Genomic DNA, 23,940 nt, shown 5'->3' with positions numbered 1-23,940 from the left:
TCTGAATTACTCTCCTGATTATTTGTGTATATTTGAGACAAAGGGCAAGTGGAAGAGAATATAAGTTTTTTTTTATTTTTTATTTTTATTTTTTTAAACTATGTCTTTTAATTTGGCCTACGGATATAAAACTCTTTCCTGGTTATACATTGCATGATGACGCAAGCTTCATTTTCTAGTATTGTCTTAGATCTTATTGTTTGATAAATGTTTGATTGTACATTGTCTTTTACTCTCTCAACATACACCCTTCTACTGTTCTACTCTCTGAAAACTCTCTGACCACCTCTGATTGGCTGCACAGTCATTTGCATTGTAGGTTCCCCGTGTCAGCTCTAAGAGAGTTCTCAGTAGACCTGCCTGGTTCAATTGTCAAGTTAAAATGAAATGAAAATGAGTCTTCATTGGGAGCAAAGTGCATTCAGGTTATTGCTTCCATTATCGTCATTATAATAAGGAGATGGCAAATTCACCCCTGTGTCCTGGAATTCAGAGATGACAGTCTCATTGTTCTAGAATACAGATATCTCAGACCTGCTTCTGTAATGTTTTCTGGAGTTCTTTTCTAGAGGCCAGTCCGTGGCTGTGAGTTGCGCAGCCAGCTGGGTCCAAAGTGCTCCTCCTGGAACGTTTGTTAAAAAAACGAGCTACCCAATCAGTGCCTGTTGCCATGGCATCGCCGTGTGGCATGCCAAGCAGCTGCTCGCAAGAATCGCTAATTTCTTACCCATGATGCAGTGCAGCACCTCGAGAAGTGAGGAAGAGGAGAGTGAGAGGAAGGGAGAAAGGGGGGAGAGGAGAGGAGAGTGAGAGGGGAGGAGAAGAGAGAAAAGGAGAGAGGAGAGGAAGGGAGAGAGGGGGAGAGGAGAGGAGAACAGAGGGAGAGGAGAGGAAAGGAGAAAAGAGAGAATTCCTCTGCCTCATATGCAGAGATGTTTTCTTTTCTGATAACCACTTAATGATCTCAATAACTCATATTCTGATGAACAGGGACCACATCCATACAGACTACACAAATACATAGGTACATTTACACACACGCACATACATGCACACACACATGCACACACAGACTTGTTTTTCTTTGTTGTTGTGTTTAATGTAATGTGCTGTGTGCATTGCACTATTATTATATGTGTAATGTACTGAGTGCATTATACTATGTAATGTACTATGAACTGTGTGTAATGCACTAGGTAATGTGTGAAATGTAGTGTGCGTAATGTACTATGTACTCTGTGTAATGTACTATGTAATGTGTGAAATGTACTGTGTAATGTTCAATGTAATGAGTGTAATATGCTATGTGATGTTCTATGTACTGTGTGCAATGTACTATGTAATGTACTACATAACATGTGTAATGTACAGTGCTTAATGTTATGTACTATGTAATGTTCTATGTTGTGTGTGTCATGCACTATGTAATGTGTGTAATGTTCTATGTACTGTGTGTAATATGCTATGCAATGCATGTAATGTTCAATGTAATGTGTGTAATGCATTACGTAATGTGTGTAATGTTCTATGTACTGTGTGTAATATGCTATTCAATGTGTGTAATGTTCAATGTAGTGTGTGTAATATGCTGTGTAATGTGTGTAATGTGTGTCTCTGCACAGATCTGCGTGAGCAGTGAGGATGAGCGCGGCGACTTCATCAGAGTGACCAGCGGGAAGAAGAGAGGCTTCGTGCCCTGTGACATCCTGGAGGACATCTAAGACCATGTGACCACTGGCCATAAGGCCATTGGCCATTCAGCCAATCAGGGCTCACCATTCACCTACAGTCTAGAGAGTAACCACTGCCGCATCCAGTCCAGAATTAGAGAGAGGGACAGCGAGAGAGAGAAGAGAAAATGAGACAGAGAGAAAAGGAGAGAGGGAGAAAGGGAGGGAGAGAGAGTGGGTAAGATAAAAAAATTAGACTGACAGAGAGAGAGAGAGAGAGAGGGAGAGAAAGAAAGAGAAAGAAAAAGAGAGCAAGGGTTGCTGGAACTGGATGGGCAACCCTGCCAGGGACAGTGAGTGGTTCTGTCCCAGGTCTGCAGATGTGGTTGGACTCCGGTGGACTGGCTGCTGAAGGGGATTTGTCGAAATTGGGACAGACTTCCTCCTTATCCTCCTTGTGATTGGAGGAGCAGTCAGGACGCATTGCATCTTTAATTAGTAAATAAGGGAAGTACACAGTGTTTTATAGATATATACTCCATATATATTTATATATTTTGTTTTATATTTATTTAAGTGGAATGGCTGTCCACTGCTTGTTTCTGTGCAAAATAAGAAAATTTATATGAAAAAAAAACTGTCAGTTGAGGGGATGGGGGGGGGGGGCGGCGAAAGATCTTTAAGGAGAATGACTCGAATACAGGTGCACCCCTACAAACTACTATGACATACAAGGAGCTCATTTCTGTTGAGCGGTTGGTCTCCAGGTAACAAACACAGGTAAGCAGGAGGAGATTCAACACGCATTCACCTTTAGTTTTAAACATCCAATTCACTTCCTCCTGGTTCATGAATTCATATTTGATTAAAAAAACAGCAAAAAAGGAATTAAAACATCCAAAAACAAATCGGAAATTCACACTGGAATAATGACTAAATGCCAATATCAGTCCAGACAAGAATTGGTGTTGATGACAATCCAACAAAATACAGCTTCATCCACTATCATAGGATTTCAAGATATGAAGCAGTTCTAGGAATTGACTGGATGCTTTCATTTATGATTCGATCAAATCAATGTTTTTTGTCATTAACATCTTGGTTAATGTTTTCACTCTCCTGCACTGATTCTCTGTGTGTTTTGCATTGCTTATGGCATTGTTTAAATCAAACTGTTCCTCCCTCTTCTTGCCTGTCTCCTGTAAATGTGTCTGTCCTCATAAGCTTTCTGCATTAGCTTGGATTCAAGAGGTCAAAGGTTGCTGTACGTCCGCAAGGAATTAAACAGAAACAGTATTAATCAATCTGCTTGCTATTTTTTTAATTATTTCCAGAAAAGCAAATGTGCACTTTGAATGCTCTGTGTGTAAGCTGCTGTTTTCATTCTTTCTAGTAAGAACCATTTGGGGGCACTGTTGTTTCAGTTTCCACAGAAACAGACTCATTAGCATTACATTACATTACATTACATTCATTTGGCAGACGCTTTTATCCAAAGCGACGTACAAAAAAGTGCATTTCATGATCGTAGACAACTGCTGAACACGGGTTCAGTAAGGTACAATTACTTATTTTGTACAGCTATTTCTAGCCGAGAACAATGAACACTATTCTGGTCTAACATCTGCAAAGCCAGCTAGGCAGAAAAATAAGCTACAGTATTAGGACAAATACAAATTACCAAGAAGTGGTAATTAGCACAAGGTTACAGGAAACTGGTGACTGTGCTGTTTAGCAGAATGCTTTTTTTTTTTTTTTGAATGTCTTGTCTTTTGACAGAGACTAGTTTCCTGATTGGTTCTTAACCAGTATCTGTATCCAGTGCTGTGTTAAAGCGCTAATGAAAAAAAAATCATGCGTGCCTGTTCACACGACAATCACGATTTCACATGCGAATTAAATATTTTCAGTTGTGAATTAAAAATGTCCACACGTGAAACTAAAAGCGTGACTTGAAATAGCATAGGTCACCTTTTTCAGCTTGCTTCCTGTAAATGGCATCATTGTCTTCACATGTTGCGTGTTCACACGTGGTCATTGAACACGTAGTTTTCTCGTAAGGCAGGTCAAATATTTGAATTAGCTTGAATCACCACGTCAAATCGGAACCCCACTCACGCACGCTCACGGTTTCTGTCAGCAGGAAGTGACCGTTGGTTTATTAGTTTTAAAAAAAATGTAAGAAACATCCCCTTCTGATTGGGGTGACATAGCTCAGGAGGTATCGGCAATCGGAGGGTTGCCGGTTCGATCCCCCGCCCTGGGCGTGTCGAAGTGTCCCTGAGCAAGACATCTAACCCCTAATTTCTCCCAATGAGTTGATTGGTACCTTGCATGGCAGCCTTTCACCGTTGGTGTGTGTATGTGTGTGTGTGTGTGTGTGTGTGTGTGTGAGAATGAGAGGCATCAATTGTAAAGCGCTATATAAATGGTGTCCGTTTATGATTGGGGAACGTCTTTGTAATACCCATGGTGACTTTTAAAAAATATATATTTTGGCTCCCAACATGGGACTGAGTGTGTCCAATTCCCAACCTAATTTGGGATGTCCAGTTAAATCTCTGATGGCGCGTTCATGCACGATTTCCGCCGCTGAGTCAGCAGAGCGGAGACGTTCTTGTCACACCGCAGCCCGGGTCACCGTAGAGCTCAGTTGCGCCGGTCCGGATAGGCGGTGGCTCCAGGCCGGATCTGCGCCGACTCTGGCCCGAAGTCGGCGCTGCCGGGCCAGAATTGGCGCCGATCCGGTCTGGAGTCGCTGGCCAACCGGCGGTGGAGCTACCGGGCCACAGTCGGCACTCGCACGGATTCCGGGTTCGGTTCCGCGCCGCCGGGCTCGTCCGGGAGGTGAGCCATTTTGGGACGAGTAACGGCAGTTCAAAGAGAGGACAGCAACGGCGGGGCGCCGCGAAATTCCCGGAATTCCGACAGCACGTTCCCGTGCAGCGGCACGGCGGACGCCCACTTGCTGGGAATCAGGAAATCGCTCGTGTGTATTCCCGTTTCGCAGGAAGGAGGGCTGGCCCTGTACTCCCGCACGTGGCGTGGGCGAAAGAGAAACACCCACAATAAAGCCATGCTCTTCCTCTCCTTCGGTTAGTAGAGGGGGCTTCTGCTGCCATATTCCAACTCAGGTGGTGCTTATCCCTGGCTGCTTAATGGTGCATGAGAGAAAGAGAGAGAGAGGACGGAAATAGAGAGAGAGAGCGAGTGTTCTGAAATGAAATCGTGTCACTCCATGAACCAGGTAATGGATGGCTGATGCCAATATTTTGTCAGCTGGGGTCCGTGTGTGGAAAGAAGGAATATAGGAGGAAGGTGAGGAAAGAATGGGGGGGGAAAGAAATTACAAGAAAAAGAAGCAATATCACAAGGACAGAACGAGAGACGGAGAAGGGGACAGTTGATGGATGATATCACAGATCTCCAGCACCCCACAGCACTCCTATTTGTCAACAATTTGAAAAATAATAAACGAAATCAAGGAGGAAAACCTGCTGCTGCTCTTAAGTGTCTGAGAAAGGTGTGGGCCTTGTTCACAGGAGCGATGTTCGGGGGCTTCCATGATCAATGGCCAATTCCAGAGGAGGCTGGACCTGTGGTTCTGCCCCCTCAGAAGTCAATTCCAGAGGAGGCTGGACCTGTGGTTCTGCCCCCTCAGAAGTCAGTTCTGTCATTATTATCTGTGAGTAGGAAGGGGCAGTGGTAGGCCTGAGATCTTTCTCTCTCTCTCCCTCTCTCTCTCTCCCTCTCTGCCCCCCCCCCCCTCTCTGATACTCATTTACTTTGGGGCGGCATAGCTCAGGAGGTAAGAGCAGTTGTCTGGTAGTCGGAGGGTTGTCGGTTCGATCCCCCGCCCTGGGCATGTTGAAGTTGTCCCTGAGCAAGACACCCTGACCCCTAATTGCTCCCAACGAGCTGAGTGGTACCTTGCATGGGAGCCTTTCACCGTTGGTGTGTCAGTGTGTCAGTGTGTGAATGCACATGCAAAAAACCACAATGTGAACAGAAACAACTCTGCTAACTCTGCAAAGCCTTCTGGCGGTCTGGGTGTCACTGCAACACGACAGCAAAAAGAAAAACACGCTACAAAGCCCCCAGATGCTCAACTCTGCATTCTCAACACTAAATGCATTACGACAGGGGTGCCCAGTGTTATCAGAAAAGGACTGATGTGCATGCAGTGCTGACAACTGATTCTGCTTATCGAGGCCTTGATTGAAGACCTTGATAAGCAATTGTTCTTAAAGCACAGAGTTAACATCAGTATTTGAGTGGAAGTATTTTATATGTGCTCAGGGAAACTCTCGCATCGCGGAGGAAGATGCGTCAGGTGCGCGAGCTAGCGAGACAAAAGCCTGGTGTGGCAGCTGGATTTCTTTCAAACCCCCGCAACCTGTACATCAAAATGAAGCTTAGAACCTGTAGTTTCAGCTGTATGTGTTAATTTCCTCCATTTGAAAAAAATCCAGTCAAACTATTTTACGGAACGTTTTTTCCTTGTATTTCAGTCAATATTCATCCGTTTAAGATGTAACATGCTGCATGTATCAGCCATAGGTCTTGGCTATCAAATGAACACGAAATCCAGTCCAGATTTTCATGGTAGGGTAACAGTTGCCACCAAGGGAAAATATGAGGACAACAGATGGTCTGCAGTCTATCCAAACTTAGTTCAGTAAGGGAAAAAAATAAAACAGGCAAAAAAGTTCATGTATTACTGTTACGTAAATACTGTTGTAAAGTGGTCATTCACGCTTCCCTAGCGAACTGTTAACACATCAAGAACGCGAACGCAGCATCGTTGGAATTTAAGACTATTCCCTTCAACCGAAGGACATTTTTCTATGTATCTTTACTGTAAATAGTTTCTATTTCCAATGCAAAACAGAATCTTTCCATTTATACATTCTTTCAGTTTCTTCTTGTTCAATGTCTCCCCAGTTAAAGAAGGGGGGGAGGGGGGTGGATTTAACTTGAATTAAGCGGTAAACCACAGCCACTTCCAGTCTTCTAACCGAATACAGATACAGATGCAGATAATGTTGCTGGTTGAGCAGATACAGATACAGATAATGACGTCTCTGCAAACCTCTAGAACCATACTGCTGAACCGCAGACATGATATCAGCTTCAGTGGTTCCGACTTCCAGCTGGGAACCCTGAAGCTTACTGACGAGATTAAGCCTTATCAGGGCTCAGCAACCACCAAAAGGTTTTAGTTCTTGTTTTTTTTTTTTCTTCTTTTCTTTTGTTCCGCTTTCTTCTACACCGCAGAAGAAAGCTAACTAAACTGTGCCTGTGAAAGTCAAAGTCCAATTCAGCTAAAGAATGTGAGTACAAAAATGCATAAAAATTCCCTATGAATATAAAGATATACAGTACGATATCAGCTGTGAAGGCTTGCATGCATAAGCATTATTAAAATGCATAACATGAGACCCCGAAAAAAAGGATCACGGAATCAATCACCAGACCTTGTTCCCTGGTGTTGCTCTGCCAGACCATTACTGCAGCTATCTTTGGTTCCTGATTCTCTCTTGGGTGTTTTGCCTGCAGTCTTGTCTTCAGCAAATGGAACTGACGTTCAGTTGGGTTTAGGTTGGGTGACTGATTTGGCCAGCCAAGAAAGAACATTCCACTTTTTGGCCCTGAAAAACTTGGTTGCTTTAGCAATGTCCCGCTGCAATTTGTTTGTATCTGGACTGGTAAGATGTTTCTGTATGGAATTCACATCATCAATGAAGGCAAGTAAGCCAGTTCCAGTGGCAGGCATACATGCCCATACCATAACACTACCCCCACAGATAAGGAGGTTGTTCTGGATCGTGAGCAGTTCTTTTCTTTCTCCACACATTCCTCTTTCCATCACTCTGGTACAGGTTAATACTGGTCCACAAGACTTTGTTCCAGAACTCTATGGATTTTTAAATGTACGTTTGTAGCAAACTCTAGCCATTCTGTTACGGAAACTTACCAGTGGCTTGTGGTGATCCCTCTGAGGTTATGCTGGTATAGTTTCCTCTTTATGGTCATAAATTTGTACATCCTCGAGAGTGTTCTTGATCTGTTTGGCAGTTAAAAGAATGCTTTTAATTGTGAATACTTTTGTTTAAAAAAATGGGCTGTAATTCAATATGGATGCAAATGCCCTCAAATTAAAACTGACAGCCTGCACTCTAACCTCATATTAATGGTTTCATTTCAAATTCAATGTGCTGGAGTACAGAAAAATGATGTTACAGTCCAAATACATTTGCATTTAACCGTGTGTGTGTGTGGGAGTGTGTGTCTGCGTGTGTATGTGCATATATGTGTCTGTGAGTGTGTGAGTGTGTCTGTGTGTGTGTGTGTGTATATGCGTATATGTGTGTGTGCGTGCGTATGTGCGTATATGTGTCTGTGAGTGTGTGCGTGTGTCTGTGTGTGTGCATGTGTGTGTGTCTGTGAGTGTGTGCGTGTGTCTGTGAATGTGTGCGTGTGTTTGTCTGTGTGTGTGTGTATGCGTGTGTGTCTGTGTCTGTGAGTATGTGTGTGTGTCTATGAGTGTGTGTGCGTGTTTGCGTGCATGTGTCCGTGAGTGTGTGCGTGTGTGTGTGTGATAGAGTGTGTGTGTGCGTGTGTCTGTGTGTGTGCATATGTGTGTGTCTGTGAGTGTGTGCGTGTGTGTCTGTGTCTGTGAGTATGTGTGTGTGTCTATGAGTGTGTGTGCGTGTTTGCGTGCATGTGTCCGTGAGTGTGTGCGTGTGTGTGTGTGATAGAGTGTGTGTGTGCGTGTGTCTGTGTGTGTGCATGTGTGTGTGTCTGTGAGTGTGTGCATGTGTGTCTGTGTCTGTGAGTATGTGCGTGTGTCTATGAGTGTGTGTGCGTGTTTGCGTGCATGTGTCCGTGGGTGTGCGTGTGTGTGTGTGTGATAGAGTGTGTGTGTGCATGTGTCTGTGTGTGTGCATGTGTGTGTGTTTCTGTGAGTGTGTGCGTGTGTGTCTGTGTGTATGTGCATGTGTCTATGAGTGTGTGTGCGTGTTTGCGTGCATGTGTCCGTGAGTGTGTGCGTGTGTGTGTGTGTGATAGAGTGTGTGTGTGCGTGTGTCTGTGTGTGTGCATGTGTGTGTGTCTGTGAGTGTGTGCGTGTGTGTCTGTGTCTGTGAGTATGTGCGTGTGTCTATGAGTGTGTGTGCGTGTTTGCGTGCATGTGTCCGTGAGTGTGTGCGCGTGTGTGTGTGTGATAGAGTGTGCGTGTGTGCGTGCGCGTGAGAAACTTCCGAAAGCTGGGTTTTTAAAACATGACTCAGACTGACTTTCTCTCACCTCCCCTCATCACCTTCCCTCTGAACATTCCAGAATGGCGAGGCACTGCAGTAGTGATGCACTGTGGTCAACTTTAACACACACACTTTTTTTTTGGGGGGGGGGGGGGTGGGGGATGATGTACTAGATTGGTGTGCCTAAATGTAGAGTGAAATGGGATTCAGAATGAGAGCCCATTACAGGCAGTCGTCTGATAACATGTCTCTGTTACTACCCTGTTTTTGCATTAGGGCAGTTGATCTGCCCTCTGGACACAAGCTCGCAGCCACAGCTACCACTGCATCTTACAGTTAATGGCATTACTGCTGTCCATTAGTCAGTGTGTGTGTGTGTGTGTGTGCATGTGTGTTTGTGTGTTTGTGTGCGTATGTGTGCACACACAGACTCACACACACAAACACACACACTCGCACGCACACACACACACACACACACAGTGGATCTGTCAGGTGCACACTTGCACCTAATAGGGTGGGTCTGTCAGGCACACAGGATTCAGTGCTATTGGACAGTTTTCCCCAGCAGTACAAGGCAGAGCTTAGTGCAACAGCATTAACCAATATAGTTGTTTACTACTAACTACTGAAAAGTTCATCTGTACAGCTCTTTTAAAATGTATTTGTACATCATTAATTCATGCTAACAACAACATTAGTTAATGCCAATTCATTCGTTCATGTATTTATCAACTACTAATGCTTAATTAATGTATTTGCACATTTTATTTAACCTTTATTTACCCAGGGTAGGTTCACTGAGCACAGACACTCTTTTGCAGGAACGCCCTGCTTCACACTCATACACATTCACATTCCTCTATTGTTGACCACTGAGCAGCTCCACTGGAGGGAGAGAACATTTTTAGCCAATTAAATCAGGGGATGATTAGGTGGCAAGTTTTTTGTGAGAGCCAGATCTGGGATTTTAGCCAGGACACATCATTAATTCATTTTAACAGCTTCATCAGTTAATGGCAATTAATGCAACTTTATCGTATAGTGTTACCCAGAGATCGAATATGAAGCATCTTAATCACCACCTGCTCAAATAAAGCCCCGGTATACCCCTGGCAGGAAGAAGAAACCACAGCAGCCCCCACAGTCACACGAATACGCCACGTGTCCATCTATTTAAATACTAAAGATGAGAAACCAATGAACACATTGCCCCCACCTGCCAACCAAACTAACCAGTGACTGTGTGAAGATGTCAAGGTGACAAAAAAAACCACCCTTTGAATATATGTTCACATCAGCAAAACTCCATAGGAGTTCACTTTACAGGAGAAAACCTTTCGGTCGAAAAGACCTTTGTTTAGCAAGAAAATAAAAATGGCCTGCAATCAATCTACATGTGTCTTTAACTTTTATTTGACAAGTAAATCCAACCTTCTTCACAAACTCAGCTTGGCGAGTTCCTTTTCAAGATTTGTTAATTTTTCGAACCGTATTTGAGAAGAAAAAAAATTATTGCTTTTCATTAGTGGAAGTTAAGAACGGTAGTTCATAGTTCTTAATCCAAAATGCAGTGGTCAAAAATCCTTCAACGAGCTGCCATAACGAGCATAACGAGTCAGGGCGCAGCAGGAATAATTATGGGAATGAGGGATAACTTGCTCAATGTTGGAATAAACGGTGTACACGGTATACACACATGACATTGACACAACCCAGTGAGGAACAACCAGAATCTAGACGTCTAGGGGGGCGGAACTCTAGGTTCTAGAACTCTTTGACGCACAGTAAATGAACCAGGTTAACCCCGGAACAGCGCAGATTTTACCCAGATACAGCCTGCCAGCGCCCCAGTCAGCTTTAAAACCTTTCAACCACACAGTTTTGGATTTTTACCTGAACGCCTTGACGGGGATTTCACCAACTTTTCGCCACAAAAACTGTTCACCGGGAAGCCAAAGAAGAAGAAGGTCAGCAAAGCGTTTCTGAAGAGTGACAAATTAAAGGAAAATCGTGAATAGAGGAGAAACATGAGAAGTGCAGATACTTCCATACAGGTGTACTGCGTGACACAATTAAGCAGTTAACATCCTATCATGCTCTATGGCATGAGTAACAATTCTGAGCGGGCCCAGTTGACCTTGATTTTAGATCAAGATGGCAAGAGGAAAAGATATAAGTGACTTGGAAAGAGGGTTCATTACTGGGGCACGGACGAGAGGAGCTTCAGTCACAAAGACTGCTCAACTGGCTAGTGTTTCAATAGGAACAGTGACTAAAGTGCCATCTGCATTTAGATCTATGGGAAAGACATCAGTAAACTGAGACAAAAATTATGGTCCAAAGCCCACATTCAATGACTGTGGTCCTTTAGTGCATTAGTGTGATACGTAAGGAAAAACAGAAGGCGGGAGACTGAAAATGTCAATGCAGTGAATGATCAGAATGGATCCATCAGCAACTACACCGAGAGGGATATTGTAGTAGGGTCCCAGTGCATAAACCCCTCGTTACAAAGACGAATGCACATTTGAAAGTTCCGTGGCTCAAAAACCATCGGCACTGGTCTATAGAGATGTGGAAAAAAGTGATAGGCAGATGAGTCATCCTTTACAACATTCAAAACAAGTAGGCGAGTGTATGCGTGGTGTATACCAAGAGAATGATAGAGGCCTGAATGCTTGACGCCTACAGTGGGGGTCCGGTCACTAGGGCTGTCAAAAAAAATATTAAGTTCGGAAACTATTCGGAAATCTTTTTTTTTTTTTTTTTTTTTTTAAACCTTCGAACCTAAATTTGAGCATTCAAATATTAGTTTTGGATCCCGCGTTTTGTAATTAACATAAACATACAGGCTTTAAAGTAATAATCTCGAAGATTTTCATTAAAATAAATGTCTGTTAAGTCACTATCTATCGCCAAATTAGGTAACACAATGGTGATTGAGCCTATTATTATATTAATTTATATTAGTATAATATAATAATTTATGATTAAAGAACTGGGTGTCTGTGGCGACATTCCCGAGAAAAAATCACAAGCGGCGCATAGTTAGTGACGCGTTTTCCATCACCCATCAGTGGTTGGTCCGCCAGAGAGGGTAGGCGAAGCTAATGCAACAGGCTTGTTCTTCAACTCAGTTGTGTGTGAGCGGTGTACTGCTTTTTCCGGTGTCTGCTAGCGTTGCAATAACGGGGGGGTTATGGAACCCTAAAACGTTTTTGTGTAACATGAGAGGTCATATTATTTGTTGATGTAGATTTCGTATTACATTTGATGACAATGTAATGTTACTAAATTACATAGCCTAGCTATTTGCACGCTAGCTACCGGACCATGTCAAGAAAGGCAACATTAGTTTAGACAACGTTGCGCACAGTATCCATCTCTCATATCAGGTAACGTTGCGTTAGCTAGCTAGCTAATGTAATTAACACAATTTAATGTCAGCTAACAATTAGAAAAAATGCTAGCTAATGCTACCGACTGGTACCGACCTCGCAAAACGTCTCTCGAATGCAATGCTACCTTGTTGCAACGTTACAATGTAGCTAACTAAAGGTCAGTTCAGATCAATGATTCGCAACAAGACTGGATGCAACTTGCAAAATTCCAAGATGTCTGATTGTAAACGTTCTAACTGCACTTGACAAGGTGGGTCTTTTGAGAGCCCAGGCAACGGCTTCAGACGCTCTGCAACTAACCAATTCACACTGCTGCAATTTTCTCTGCAACATTCTAAAACCATTTCGGCTCGTTGCGAATCATTGATCTGAATTGGCCTTAACGTTACCATTATTTACATTGCCATCAAGTTCATCAGTATATTATAATGATCGGAATAACGCCGTCTTTACACAGAGCATTAACCAGGGGTATAGGTGGAACAGAGCCAGGTCTGATTTCAGTGTAAAATGTCAAACCGGAGATAACTAAATAAAAGAATACAGCAGTAGCCTATGGATTAGCGTTATTATTTTATTACGCTTCCTCATATGGTCCTTCAGCCATGTCCTTTTTTGATGAAATCTCCTTTGTTTTTGTTTTATTATTCTTGTTCTGATTGCTAATTTAACACCCAGCTCCGCTTTATTCTCAAACAGTTTGCTAGCAAAACCAGAAACACCAGCGGTAACATTTTGCAAGGCAGTTGTTTCAAAAATATTACACGACAATCATTCACGAGAAAGACTGTTTAGTGTGCACGAGATACATAACTGTACGAGCCACAGTGAATCCTGCGAATTCTTCTCTGCAGTGTAAAGATGTTCATACCAGGCAAAAGGTGGATAAAGAACGTCTGTGGAAATTGATCATCTCTACCCCAGGTCTGCTACAGAATTTTAACCCAGCTCGGCAGTGTAAAGGCAGCTTAAGTTAGCCTAATGTTAGACAATGAATGAGTGTGTACATAACATTACTTTTATAACAACCATTTTTTATTCAGTAAATAGTAAGTGTTATAGTGTTATATATGACGTCACACAGGCAACACTGGTTGGATCCGGTTGGATCTCTGGGAAGTGAGGTCCAAAAACACACCTGTAATTACTGCTTTTCGCCATTGGTACCGCCAAAGAGAACGAAACCGAAATCTTCGAGATTGTAACTTTAATTTCATGCGACGAATCATGTTCATGCACGCAAAGTTCATTTCCTGTGCTAACGTTACTGGTCGGCTAACAATTTAGGCTAAATAATGTTCCAATGGCAGGCTATGTTACCTTTATGTTCTGAAGATTTTCATCAAATTGGATGATGAAAGAAGTTAAACTAAACAGAGTAAGTAATTTATGTTGTTTTAGGCTACATGTATTAGCCGTTTGAATAGTTTTTGTGTTAAGAAATAAACAGGGATTTCCTATAAACAATCATTTCCCTATTATTGTGATTAATAAATGCCGAGTTGTGGCAAATTACATCCATGAGAAAGTGCTTTATTCATTTGTGCATTAGGCTATAGAAACTGCAGGGGGCTCATTAATAAAATTAACTTGCGTGTGCATACGTCAAGTGAAGACCTGACGTACAGCCACAACCGTTTCCACGGTCAAATCGAGTCATGTTGAAATTTTATAAATCACTACTTTGATGTGTTTTCTACGTACGCGCCACACAGTTGATCTAAAATACGTTCCATAAATTAGGCCCCAGATGTAGTAACCTAGTATGAAAGTCCTCTGAAACCGATGTCCTCTATTCTACTGACCGCTTGTGGAAAATAACGCGCAGGCCAGTCTAGAGGGAGCGTCACGTGCATATTGCACCCGACAATAAGCAGCTTATTTTTGTGAATTGTAGGCAAATGATATTTGAATATATTCGAACGCTAATTACAAAAGCTAATTCGAACTCAAATTCATGGAACTTTTTACAGCCTTACCGATCACTGTGTTATGTCGTGGGGGTAATTTTCTTGGCATGGTTTGGGTCCACTTGTCCCCTTAGCGCGAAGGGTCACTGCAAACCAATACAAAGTTATTCTGAGTGATCACCCTTACTGTATGATGAAACATTTCTATCCTGATGGCAGTGGTCTCTTCCAGGATGACAATGCCCCATCCGCACGGAATGAGGGGTCACTGAATGGTTTTATGAGTACGAAAATGATGTATGATATGGTATGGCCTTTTGCAGTCACCAGATCATCTGTGAGACATGGTGTTGGGGGTATTATGGTTTGGGCATGTATGGCTGCAACAGGTACAAGCTCACTTGTCTTCACTGATAATGTAACTGCTGACAACAGGAAACAAATGAATTCAAAAGCACACAATAATCGTATGTGCTCAACCAGTCAAGCACAGCATGCAAAGAAAATGCAAAAAAGGACATCACTACTTTCATTTACACGCTATCAATATGTCCCAAAAATACCTGGTGCCCTGAAATAAGGGCGGGAGGGGGTTGAGGGGTGCTGTAATTTCCACATAGAGAAACAAAAGTGTCGAAAGTATCCTTTCCAATAAAACATTATGAAACTCACTGAATACATGTATATAAAATACAAAATCTTAAAATATGAACATTTACACTAATATTCAAGCTTCAAACAGCACTTGAATGTTCAGTAAAAAAGAAAAACGGGCTTTTGACAGCAGGCTCGTGTGTAAATGTCATGCTAACTACCCAGGCTAATGCCAAACCTAGTTCACAAATGCAGGAGCATGCATAAAATGGTGCATGTGCCATATTCAATAATTTCCCCTACAAAAACCAACATTATTTACTGTCACGTTGAGATCTGGGGTACTCAGTCAGTGAGAAAGATGCTCTTCCAGGGCTGATTCTTGGCCACTGGCCATTGTTCTGTGTGCTCTATTTGTGGTTGTAAGTAAGATCAACTGAGTGACAGGTTATCTGATCAGGAGTAGTGGGTGTGAATTTTCCATCTCTGAGATAAAGGGGGGGGGGGGGGGGGGGGGGTGCATCAAACCGTATGATGTCAGAGCGCTTAGGAACTATAAAAGGTGGTACCTATGGCAGTATCCCACAACGGCATCGCTGTCAAGATCACCTGTGAGAACGACATGAAGATGAAGTCTCCCATCATCCTCTGCTTTCTGCTGGCCTACGCAGGTGAGCCGTCCTCCTCTTCTGTAACATGGTTACATGCTAAACAGGGTTTCACACAGAAGGCTTTAAAGTCAGAATTCTGAGATTAAAGTCAGAATTCTGAGAATGAAGTCAGAATTCTGAGAATGAAGTCAGAATTCTGACTTTAATCTCAGAATTCTGACTTTAATCTCAGAATTCTGAATTTAAAGTCAGAACTCAAAAAAAATTTTTCACATGTGACCCTAATCCTATTCCGTATTTATTGGAGGAGGGGAATTAGCTGCTGAATTTATCTTGACTTTCCTGTCATATACAGTACATTTCCATCTATTCAGCCCCATCTGCTGGTTGTCTGTGTCACTGCATATGTCTAATGTTAATTTTTTTTAACTGCACCAGTGAAGTTTTCCTTTGGATGTGGAGACTATAGGGCTGGCCCTCTTGTTTGATGAGACCGACAGAGATGGAATCATCGATTTGCTAAATAAATAAGTAAATAAATAAAGAATTCCCCAGAGTGCAAAGCAGAGTAAAATTATCTCCATTTTGACATTAACGTAGAGGGGCCCATGCAGGCAAGGTATTCTTCCCGTTTACACTGAAACTGTGTAAGAACTCACTCTTCAGTAAACACTCTTCATTCTGCTGGTTGACAGCTTGCGCACAGTCTGGCCATTTCCACGGTGAGGGATTTTCAGAGACTGAGGATGATCTGGCTCTCCAAACTGAGATGGAGGTGAGCTTTCGCATCTATAGGACGGAGTGTGGCACAGTGGGTAAGGAACTGTGCTTGTAACCGAAAGGTCGCAGGTTCGATTCCCGGGTAAGGACACTGCCGTTGTACCCTTGAGCAAGGTACTTAACCTTAACCTGCATTGCTTCAGTATATATCCAGCTGTATAAATGGATACAATGTAAAGTGCTATGTAAAAAGTTGTGTAAGTCGCTCTGGATAAGAGCGTCTGCTAAATGCCTGTAATGTAATGTAATAAATGCTAATTTATCCAGAGCAACATAACACGGTTCACATTCAACCTATGATTCATTTAAACTGCCGGATATTTGCAGTGCTCGGACCAATCATGTCTGAACCCTCCACGGGAGTCATGGTTACATTATCCATTATGACCAATCATTTCTCAGTCCTCCACAGGAGTCACGGTTACGTTTTCCATTACGGCCAATCATGTCTCAGCCTTCCACGGGAGTCATGGTTACATTCAGCACTGGCATGTCCAGGGTTCAACTGCAGACCAATCAGCTTGTCGTTTACTGGGAGTAGCAAAAATTTCATGTTCGTTATAAAAGAGATAAACACCTTCTGCTCCTTTTTCCTCTCTTTAGAGAACACAGAAAATCCCTGGCACCTGTTTCATCTGCAAGCGTATCGTAGAGAAAGTCAAGCGCACTATCTCTAACGACGCTTCCAAGGTAACAACGTTAGCATTCGACCTGGTGCACCACGGTCAAATACAGCTATGCATGTGCTGACATAGGCTTGAAGGCCTTACATCCTGAACATCGGTGTCGAGGCCTTGAAAGCTGAGCTGAACTGTGGATGCTTTGCATCTTTTTTTCCAGCAAGAAATCGTAGAAAAGCTTCACCGTGTGTGCGAAATCCTGCCGAGATTTAAAACCAGCTGCAAGACACTGGTCAGCAAGTACATCGACAAACTTGCGACGGAGCTCGCGGCTGGCGATGACGTCAGAACCGCCTGTGTCAAAATTAAACTCTGCAGGTAAAGGCCAAATGTACCCACCTTTCTCTCTTTCTCTTTCAACCCAATTCGGGCGTTTTTGGGCCTCCTGAGGTACGCCAGCCTCGCCCGCACCTGTTCACAGGTACTGTAGTGGGAGAGTGTAGGGAAGTGAAACTGCCTGATGTATATTAGGGGTAAGAGGTCCCCAAATTAAAGACCCGCGCAAGAACAGTGTAAAGGGGTCCCATTGGGTGCTCACGTAAATGTTTTTTTTTTTTTTTACCCGTTCAAAATATTTTGCTTGCATTTCATGTTCTATGTAGCACAATTTAGAGTTTTATAAATTAACTTGTCTAGTTTACATGTCCGTGGTTATACTATGATCATTTTAATTGATTGCATATTTATATTGAATCAGAGATCCACGTTAGGTTGTCATATTGTAGACACAGTAGTGTGTTAAATAAGCAACTTTCTTTGACACTGGAGAAGCTGATAGAAAAAGGCATCAGATGCTTTTTATTATGTGGAGGTTGGGACCCTCAGTTAGTACATAGTAATTTTAACTTCAATATTTATCCTGTCAACAACATTTTTTTATGGTTTGCCAGCCAGTACACATGCAAATTAAATTCTGGCTGTAGGGGGTCAACAATATTCACAGGTATATGACATTTGAATCTAATTCTTTCCATTCCCCCTTTCTAGACCAAAAGTACTGTGGGAGTGAGGCTGAGTAGACAGGAAGAGGAAATGTCCAAGTTCCTAGACAGCGCAGAGCTCGCTCGCTCGCTCTCTCTCTCTCTCTCTCTCTCTCTCTCTCTCTCTCTCTCTCTCTCTCTCTCTCTCTCTCTCTCTCTCTCTCTCTCTCTCTCTCTCTCCCACACAGAGCATTTTCTCATTCTGTTCTTCTCATAATTAAAGGCTTAAGCAGACCCTGGCATCACTTGCTAAAGACAACAGGCATTACTTGCAGAAACCCTTGTAATGTTGCTCAATAAAACATGATTACAAAAAAAGCTATGTGTGTCTGTTCATTTTCCTTGTCACATCCGGGTTACGTAGGCCTACTTTACCTGCAATACTTCAACCGTCCACCACCAGAGTTTAGTTTTAAAAGGGCAAGTCCACCGTCAGCAACCAACGTGGGGCCCCACATGGGCTGGGCGGGAGGCATACATGAGGTTAAAAATGGTAACACACACACACAACCACGCACACACAAACATGACCACTAGGGTGCCTTGAGGGCAGAAAAGAGCATGCTTCATTTTTGCACTAATGTCAAACCAAAGGGCATTTGAGCTGCTGAAGTGCCCGTCTGGTGTGCCACTTGGGCAAAAAAATGAAACGTAGGGCATGAAACATAGTCCCTTTAGGGCATGGACCGACTCTTGTTAAATGAAGGTTTAAAAAAACAAAAATAAATACACGGGCACTTCAGCATTCAGAGAAAAAATGGCAAGGGTGCTGCAGTGCCTGTCCACCCCTGCCCCATCCTACCCCCCCGCCCATCTATGTGCAAAACACTGGGTGGCTCAGATATTTAACCTAAAATGGTAATCGGTTTTGAGGGAAATGGTGTGAATGTTCTGTCTCTGCAGTCACATGGGCACGTCTGCCCGCATGATGTCAGGGCGTTTAGAAACTATAAAAATGGCCTACCAGCAGCAGCGTGCCACAACGGCGTCGCTGTGGAGATCACCGGTTAGAAGGACATGAAGATGATGTCTCCCATCAAACTCTGCTTTCTGCTGGCTTTCGCAGGTGAGCCGTCCTCCTCTTTTGTAACATGCTCACTGTGTGCTCCTCCAATCAAAATGAGATTAAAACATGTAATACCGAAATTAGATAGTCTTTTTAAAACTGGGACCTTATTGGGAAGGAATTAGCTGCTGAATTTATCCTTACATTCCTGTCATATATTGTACATTTTTGTTTAGTTAGCCCCCCTGCACCAGCGAAAATTTTCATTGCTTATGGGGCTGCAGGGCTAGTGCACTGATTCCACACTGGCCCCCTTGTTTGGTGAAACCCAAAGAGATTAGCAAAAAAAATTAACAAAATACCCCTACAGGGCAAAAACATCTACATTTACCTCTAACTATAGGGCAAAAACATCTACATTTACCCCTAACTACAGGGCAGAGTAAAAAAATATCTCCATTTGGACATTAATGCAGAGGTGGTCGATTCAGGGAAGCCATTCTCCAGTAAACACTCTTCATTCTGTTGGTTGACAGCTTGCGCACAGTCTGGCTATTTCCACGGTGGTGGATTCTCAGAGACGGAGGATGATTTTGCTCTCCAAACTGAGGCAGAGGTGAGCTTTCGCATCTATAAATATGGGGGCCTCTGTGTGCCACCTTCTAAAATAGTACAAATCCAGAATCCAACATTTAAATGACCACATACATATATATATATATATATATATATATATATAAATGTATGTGTGTATATATATATATATATATATATATATATATATATATATAAAGGCTGTCAAAAGTGCCATGAAATTGAGTTCGAATATTAGCTTTTGTAATTAGTTAGAGTATATATATATATATATATATATATATATTCGAATATCATTTGCATATAATTCACAAATATAAGTTGCTTATTGTCGGGCGCAATATGCACGTGACGCTCTCTCTAAACTGGCCTGCGCGTTATTTTCCACACGCGGGCAGTAGAATAGAGGACACCGGTGAACTTTCATACTAGGTTACTACATCTGGGGCCTCGTTTATAAAACGTATTTTAGATCAACTGTGTGGCGCGTACGTAGAAAATCACGTCAAAGTAGTGATTTATAAAATTTCAACATTATTTGACCGTGGAAACGGTTGTGGCTCTACGTCAGGTCTTCACTTGACGTATGCACACGCAAGTTAATTTTATAAATGAGCCCCCTGCAGTTTCTATAGCCTAATGCACAAATGAATAAAGCACTTTCTCGTTGATGTAATTTACCACAACTCGGCATTTATTAATCACAATAATAGGGGAATGATTGTTTGTAGGAAATCCCTGTTTATTTCTTAACACAAAAACTATTCAAACGGCTAATACTTGTAGCCTAAAACAACATAAATTACTTACTCTTTTTAGTTTGTTTAACTTCTTTCATCAACAAATTTTATCAAAATCTTCAGAACAAAAAGGAAACATAGCCTGCCATGGGAACATTATTTAGCCTAAATTGTTAGCTGACCAGATCCGTTTAACGAAGTGAAAAAAGAGACTGGCTCGCGAGGCTAGCTGACCGGTAACGTTAGGTGTCCATGAAGCTGAACGTATCACGGAGGTTATCGGCAAGGAAAACCAGACGATCCACTTGCTCTGGGTCCAGGGCAGAACGTTTTTTGTTGACAGAGGAAGTCATAGACATATACTTAGACGCCGTATTGGCCTTCGGATCGTACGTCAACGTCGCCGCCACATTGGTCCAGACAAGACTGGCCTGTAAACAAATATAGAAGTAAACGGGGGAGCTGCGGTTTTTTTTGGATAAAAAGCACTATAACGTTTACGTTTCTCAACCGATTTCAGTGAATCGTTTTTATATTAAAGGGTTTATGATCTACGTGGAGCACAAACATGTTTTATCTCCAGTTACTTAGAATCTCGATAGTTAAAGCTATAATCGCTGCTAGACGCACAAGAGAGGAGTGTGTATCAACGTTAGGTTTACATGAACTGAATTAGGCCCTACTTACGTGGTGGAAAATAATTCATTGTCATAAGGAATTGCCACAGTTAATTTTAACTTGGTAAGCTGGCAATTCCTTATATAGATGTTACATATCATGTGTCAGCCCTCCATGCGATTCACGGCTACATTCTACATTGTGACCAATCGTGTTTTAGCCCTTCATGGTTACATTCTACATTGGCATGTCCAGGGTTCAATTCCAGACCAATCAGCTTTTCACATACTGTGTGTGACTACAGTGTCATAGTCATTATGAAAGAGCTAAGTCCCTCCTTCTCCTTCTTCCTCTCTTCCAGAAAATCCCTGGCGTCTGTTTCGTCTGCAAGCTCATCATGAGGAAAGTGAAGACAATTATCTCTGAAGGAGACTCTAAGGTGTCAACATCAGCATCCGAACTCGTGTATCATACCTGCAGAGATCAGTCAGAATCAGGGCCAATTCAGAGTCACAGTGCCAATTCAGAGTCACAGTGCCAGAATCAGGTCCAATTCAGAGTCACAGTGCCAGAATCAGGGCCAACTCAGAGTCACAGTGCCAATTCAGAGTCACAGTGCCAGAATCAGGTCCAATTCAGAGTCACAGTGCCAGAATCAGGGCCAACTCAGAGTCACAGAGTCAGAATCAGGGCCAATTAAGAGTCACAGAGCCAGAATCTGTGCCAACTCAGAGTAACAGAGTCAGAATCAGGGCCAATTCAGAGTCACAGTGCCAGAATCAGGGCCAACTCAGAGTCACAGAGTCAGAATCAGGTCCAATTCAGAGGCACAGTGCCAGAATCAGGGCCAACTCAGAGTCACAGGGCCAGAATCTGTGCCAACTCAGAGTCACAGAGTCAGACCTCATTACAGTGTGAGTTTGCAGTCAGTGTTTCCGTGTGAACAGAAGTCCACACAGCTTTTTGTGTGTTTTACACAGGCTTGAGGAAGCTTTACGTCACGGATCAGCTGTCTCACGCTAAGTCACACTGTGAATGTTTCGCACCTTTTTCTTTCAGGAACAAATCGTGAGCAAGCTCCAGACTGTGTGCAGCCGGATGCGATTTGTGAAACGCATCTGCATGGGACTGGTCAGGAAATGGAGCCAGCGACTAGCGGACGAGCTCACGGCTGGCGATGACGCCAGAACCGCCTGTGTCAAAATTAGACTCTGCAGGTAAAGGCCAAATGTACCCACCTTTCTCTCTTTCTCTTTCAACCCAATTCGGGGCCTCCTGAGGTACGCCAGCCTCGCCCGCACCTGTTCACAGGTACTGTAGTGGAAGAGTGTAGGGAAGTGAAACTGCCTGATGTATATTAGGGGTAAGAGGTCCCCAAATTAAAGACCCGCGCAAGAACAGTGTAAAGGGGTACCATTGGGTGCTCACTTAAATGTTTTGTTTTTTTTACCCGTTCAAAGTATTTTGCTTGCATTTCATGTTCTATGTTGCACAATTTAGAGTTTTATAAATTAACTTTGTCTAGTTGACATGTCCGTGGTTATACTATGATCATTTTAATTGATTGCATATTTATATTTATACAGAGATCCACGTTAGGTTATGTCATATTTTAGACACAGTAGTGTGTTAAATAAGCAACTTTCTTTGACACTGAAGAAGCTGATAGAAAAAGGCATCAGAAGTTTTTTTATTATGTGGAGGTGGGGACCCTCAGTTAGTACATAGTCATTTTAACCTCAATATTTATCCTGTTAACAACATTTTTTTATGGTTTGTCAGCCAGTACACACGCAAATTAAATTCTGGCTGTAGGGGCTCAACAATATTCACAGGTATATGACATTTGAATCTAATTCTTTCCATTCCCCCTTTCTAGACGAAATGTACTGTGGGAGTGAGGCTGAGCAGACAAGAAGAGGAAATGTCCAAGTTCCTGGACAGCGCAGAGCTCTCTCTCTCTCTCTCTCTCTCTCTCTCTCTCTCCCACACAGAGCATTTTTTCATTCTGTTCTTCTCATAATTAAAGGCTTAAGCAGACCCTGGCATCATTTGCTAAAGACAAAAGGCATTACGTGCAGAACACATTCTACTGTCGCTCAATAAAGCATGATTACAAAAAAAGCTCTGCGTGTCTGTTCATTTAGCTTCTCACGCCCGGGTTACTGACTTTACCTGCAATACTTAAGCCCATTAGACACCAGTCAATTTCCCACAGATTACTGATAATTTAAAAAGTAACGTGTATTTTCAACAATATTCAGAACAGAATTGCAACACATCATATTTACACTGAATTATGACAATTATTTATGATAATAACAATTGACAACAAGGGAAATATTTATATATTAGATACAATGCTAAGCATGAGTAACTATGCGCTTATTAACGTAGGATCTGAATTTGACAGTCTGCTGACTAAAGCACTGCAAGCTAAGTAGTTCGCTAAAGCAAGTGAACTGTAAAAAGGCCTGCATGGTAGGCCTAGTGCAAAGATGAATTCGAATTTCCGAATTGAACCAAATGTAATGTGGCTTCACCGTCTCACAAGTTAGCAGCTACCTAGCTAGCTACAGTGCTTTGTTAGCTACTTTCATAGCTAACAAGGCTACTAAGCAGTGGCACTGTTCTGTGCCACGAAAGCCGTTTTTACACTGCCGAGCCGGGTTAAAATGCTGTAGCAGACCCAGGGTAGAATTAGTGATGATCAATTTCCAACGCCGTTTGTGGGAAAAACAGGGCCCAGCCTGGGCCAGAAGCGCTGGGGGTTCTCCTCACACGGTTGAATGCTTCTTCAAAATATACACTTCACAGAGTCTGATGTAACTGGATTTATTGCAGGTGATTCAAAGATTACATGCAAGAACCCGGGCTGATCTGCGCATATCAAATACAAACAAGCACTCCACAAGACAATCACAAAGACAAACAAAACACACACAAAACACAGACAAGACACACTGAACTCCCTTGGGGTCGAACACTCCCTTTTATCCTATCTTATAAGCTCCTCCTGTTGTGGAGCTTAAGCTTGGCCTTTCCCACATGCTTATATCATTTTACTTGACTCATTCCCATATACCATTGT

The 23,940-nt window shown here is 42.6% G+C and overlaps 2 protein-coding genes across 2 annotated transcripts in view; both read left to right on the top strand.

Annotated features, from left to right (window-relative positions):
* Window positions 1-2,330, top strand: part of stac (SH3 and cysteine rich domain) — a 43,021-nt gene extending 40,691 nt beyond the window's left edge. Inside the window, exon 11 of the mRNA XM_035407422.1 lies at window positions 1,623-2,330. Within this exon, the coding sequence (XP_035263313.1) occupies window positions 1,623-1,721 (99 nt within the window). The 3' untranslated portion in view covers window positions 1,722-2,330. The remainder of the gene's footprint in view (window positions 1-1,622) is intronic.
* Window positions 2,331-15,411: 13,081 nt separating this feature from the next.
* LOC118231499 (prosaposin) lies at window positions 15,412-22,967 on the top strand. Its single transcript, XM_035425370.1, has 10 exons — window positions 15,412-15,511; window positions 16,147-16,226; window positions 16,835-16,921; window positions 17,072-17,229; window positions 17,899-17,905; window positions 18,903-18,957; window positions 19,434-19,513; window positions 21,211-21,288; window positions 21,909-22,066; window positions 22,729-22,967. Exons 1-10 carry the CDS (start codon window positions 15,412-15,414, stop codon window positions 22,748-22,750), a joined length of 825 nt encoding a protein of 274 aa, XP_035281261.1. The 3' UTR covers window positions 22,751-22,967.
* Window positions 22,968-23,940: the final 973 nt, after the last annotated feature.

The sequence above is a fragment of the Anguilla anguilla genome, chromosome 1 (assembly GCF_013347855.1).
Source record: "Anguilla anguilla isolate fAngAng1 chromosome 1, fAngAng1.pri, whole genome shotgun sequence".
NCBI classification, from domain to species: Eukaryota; Metazoa; Chordata; class Actinopteri; order Anguilliformes; family Anguillidae; genus Anguilla; species Anguilla anguilla.
This window is presented reverse-complemented; position numbering and strand designations above follow the sequence as displayed.

What these genes read in the sequence shown, in the direction of transcription:
- LOC118231499 (XM_035425370.1), top strand. Translation starts at nt 15,412, where the DNA reads ATGGCAGTATCCCACAACGGCATCGCTGTCAAGATCACCTGTGAGAAC. An exon ending in CTCTCCAAACTGAGATGGAG is followed by an intron (nt 16,227 to 16,834) that starts GTGAGCTTTCGC and finishes TCCTCTCTTTAG; the next exon opens with AGAACACAGAAAATCCCTGG. An exon ending in TCTCTGAAGGAGACTCTAAG is followed by an intron (nt 21,289 to 21,908) that starts GTGTCAACATCA and finishes TTTTTCTTTCAG; the next exon opens with GAACAAATCGTGAGCAAGCT.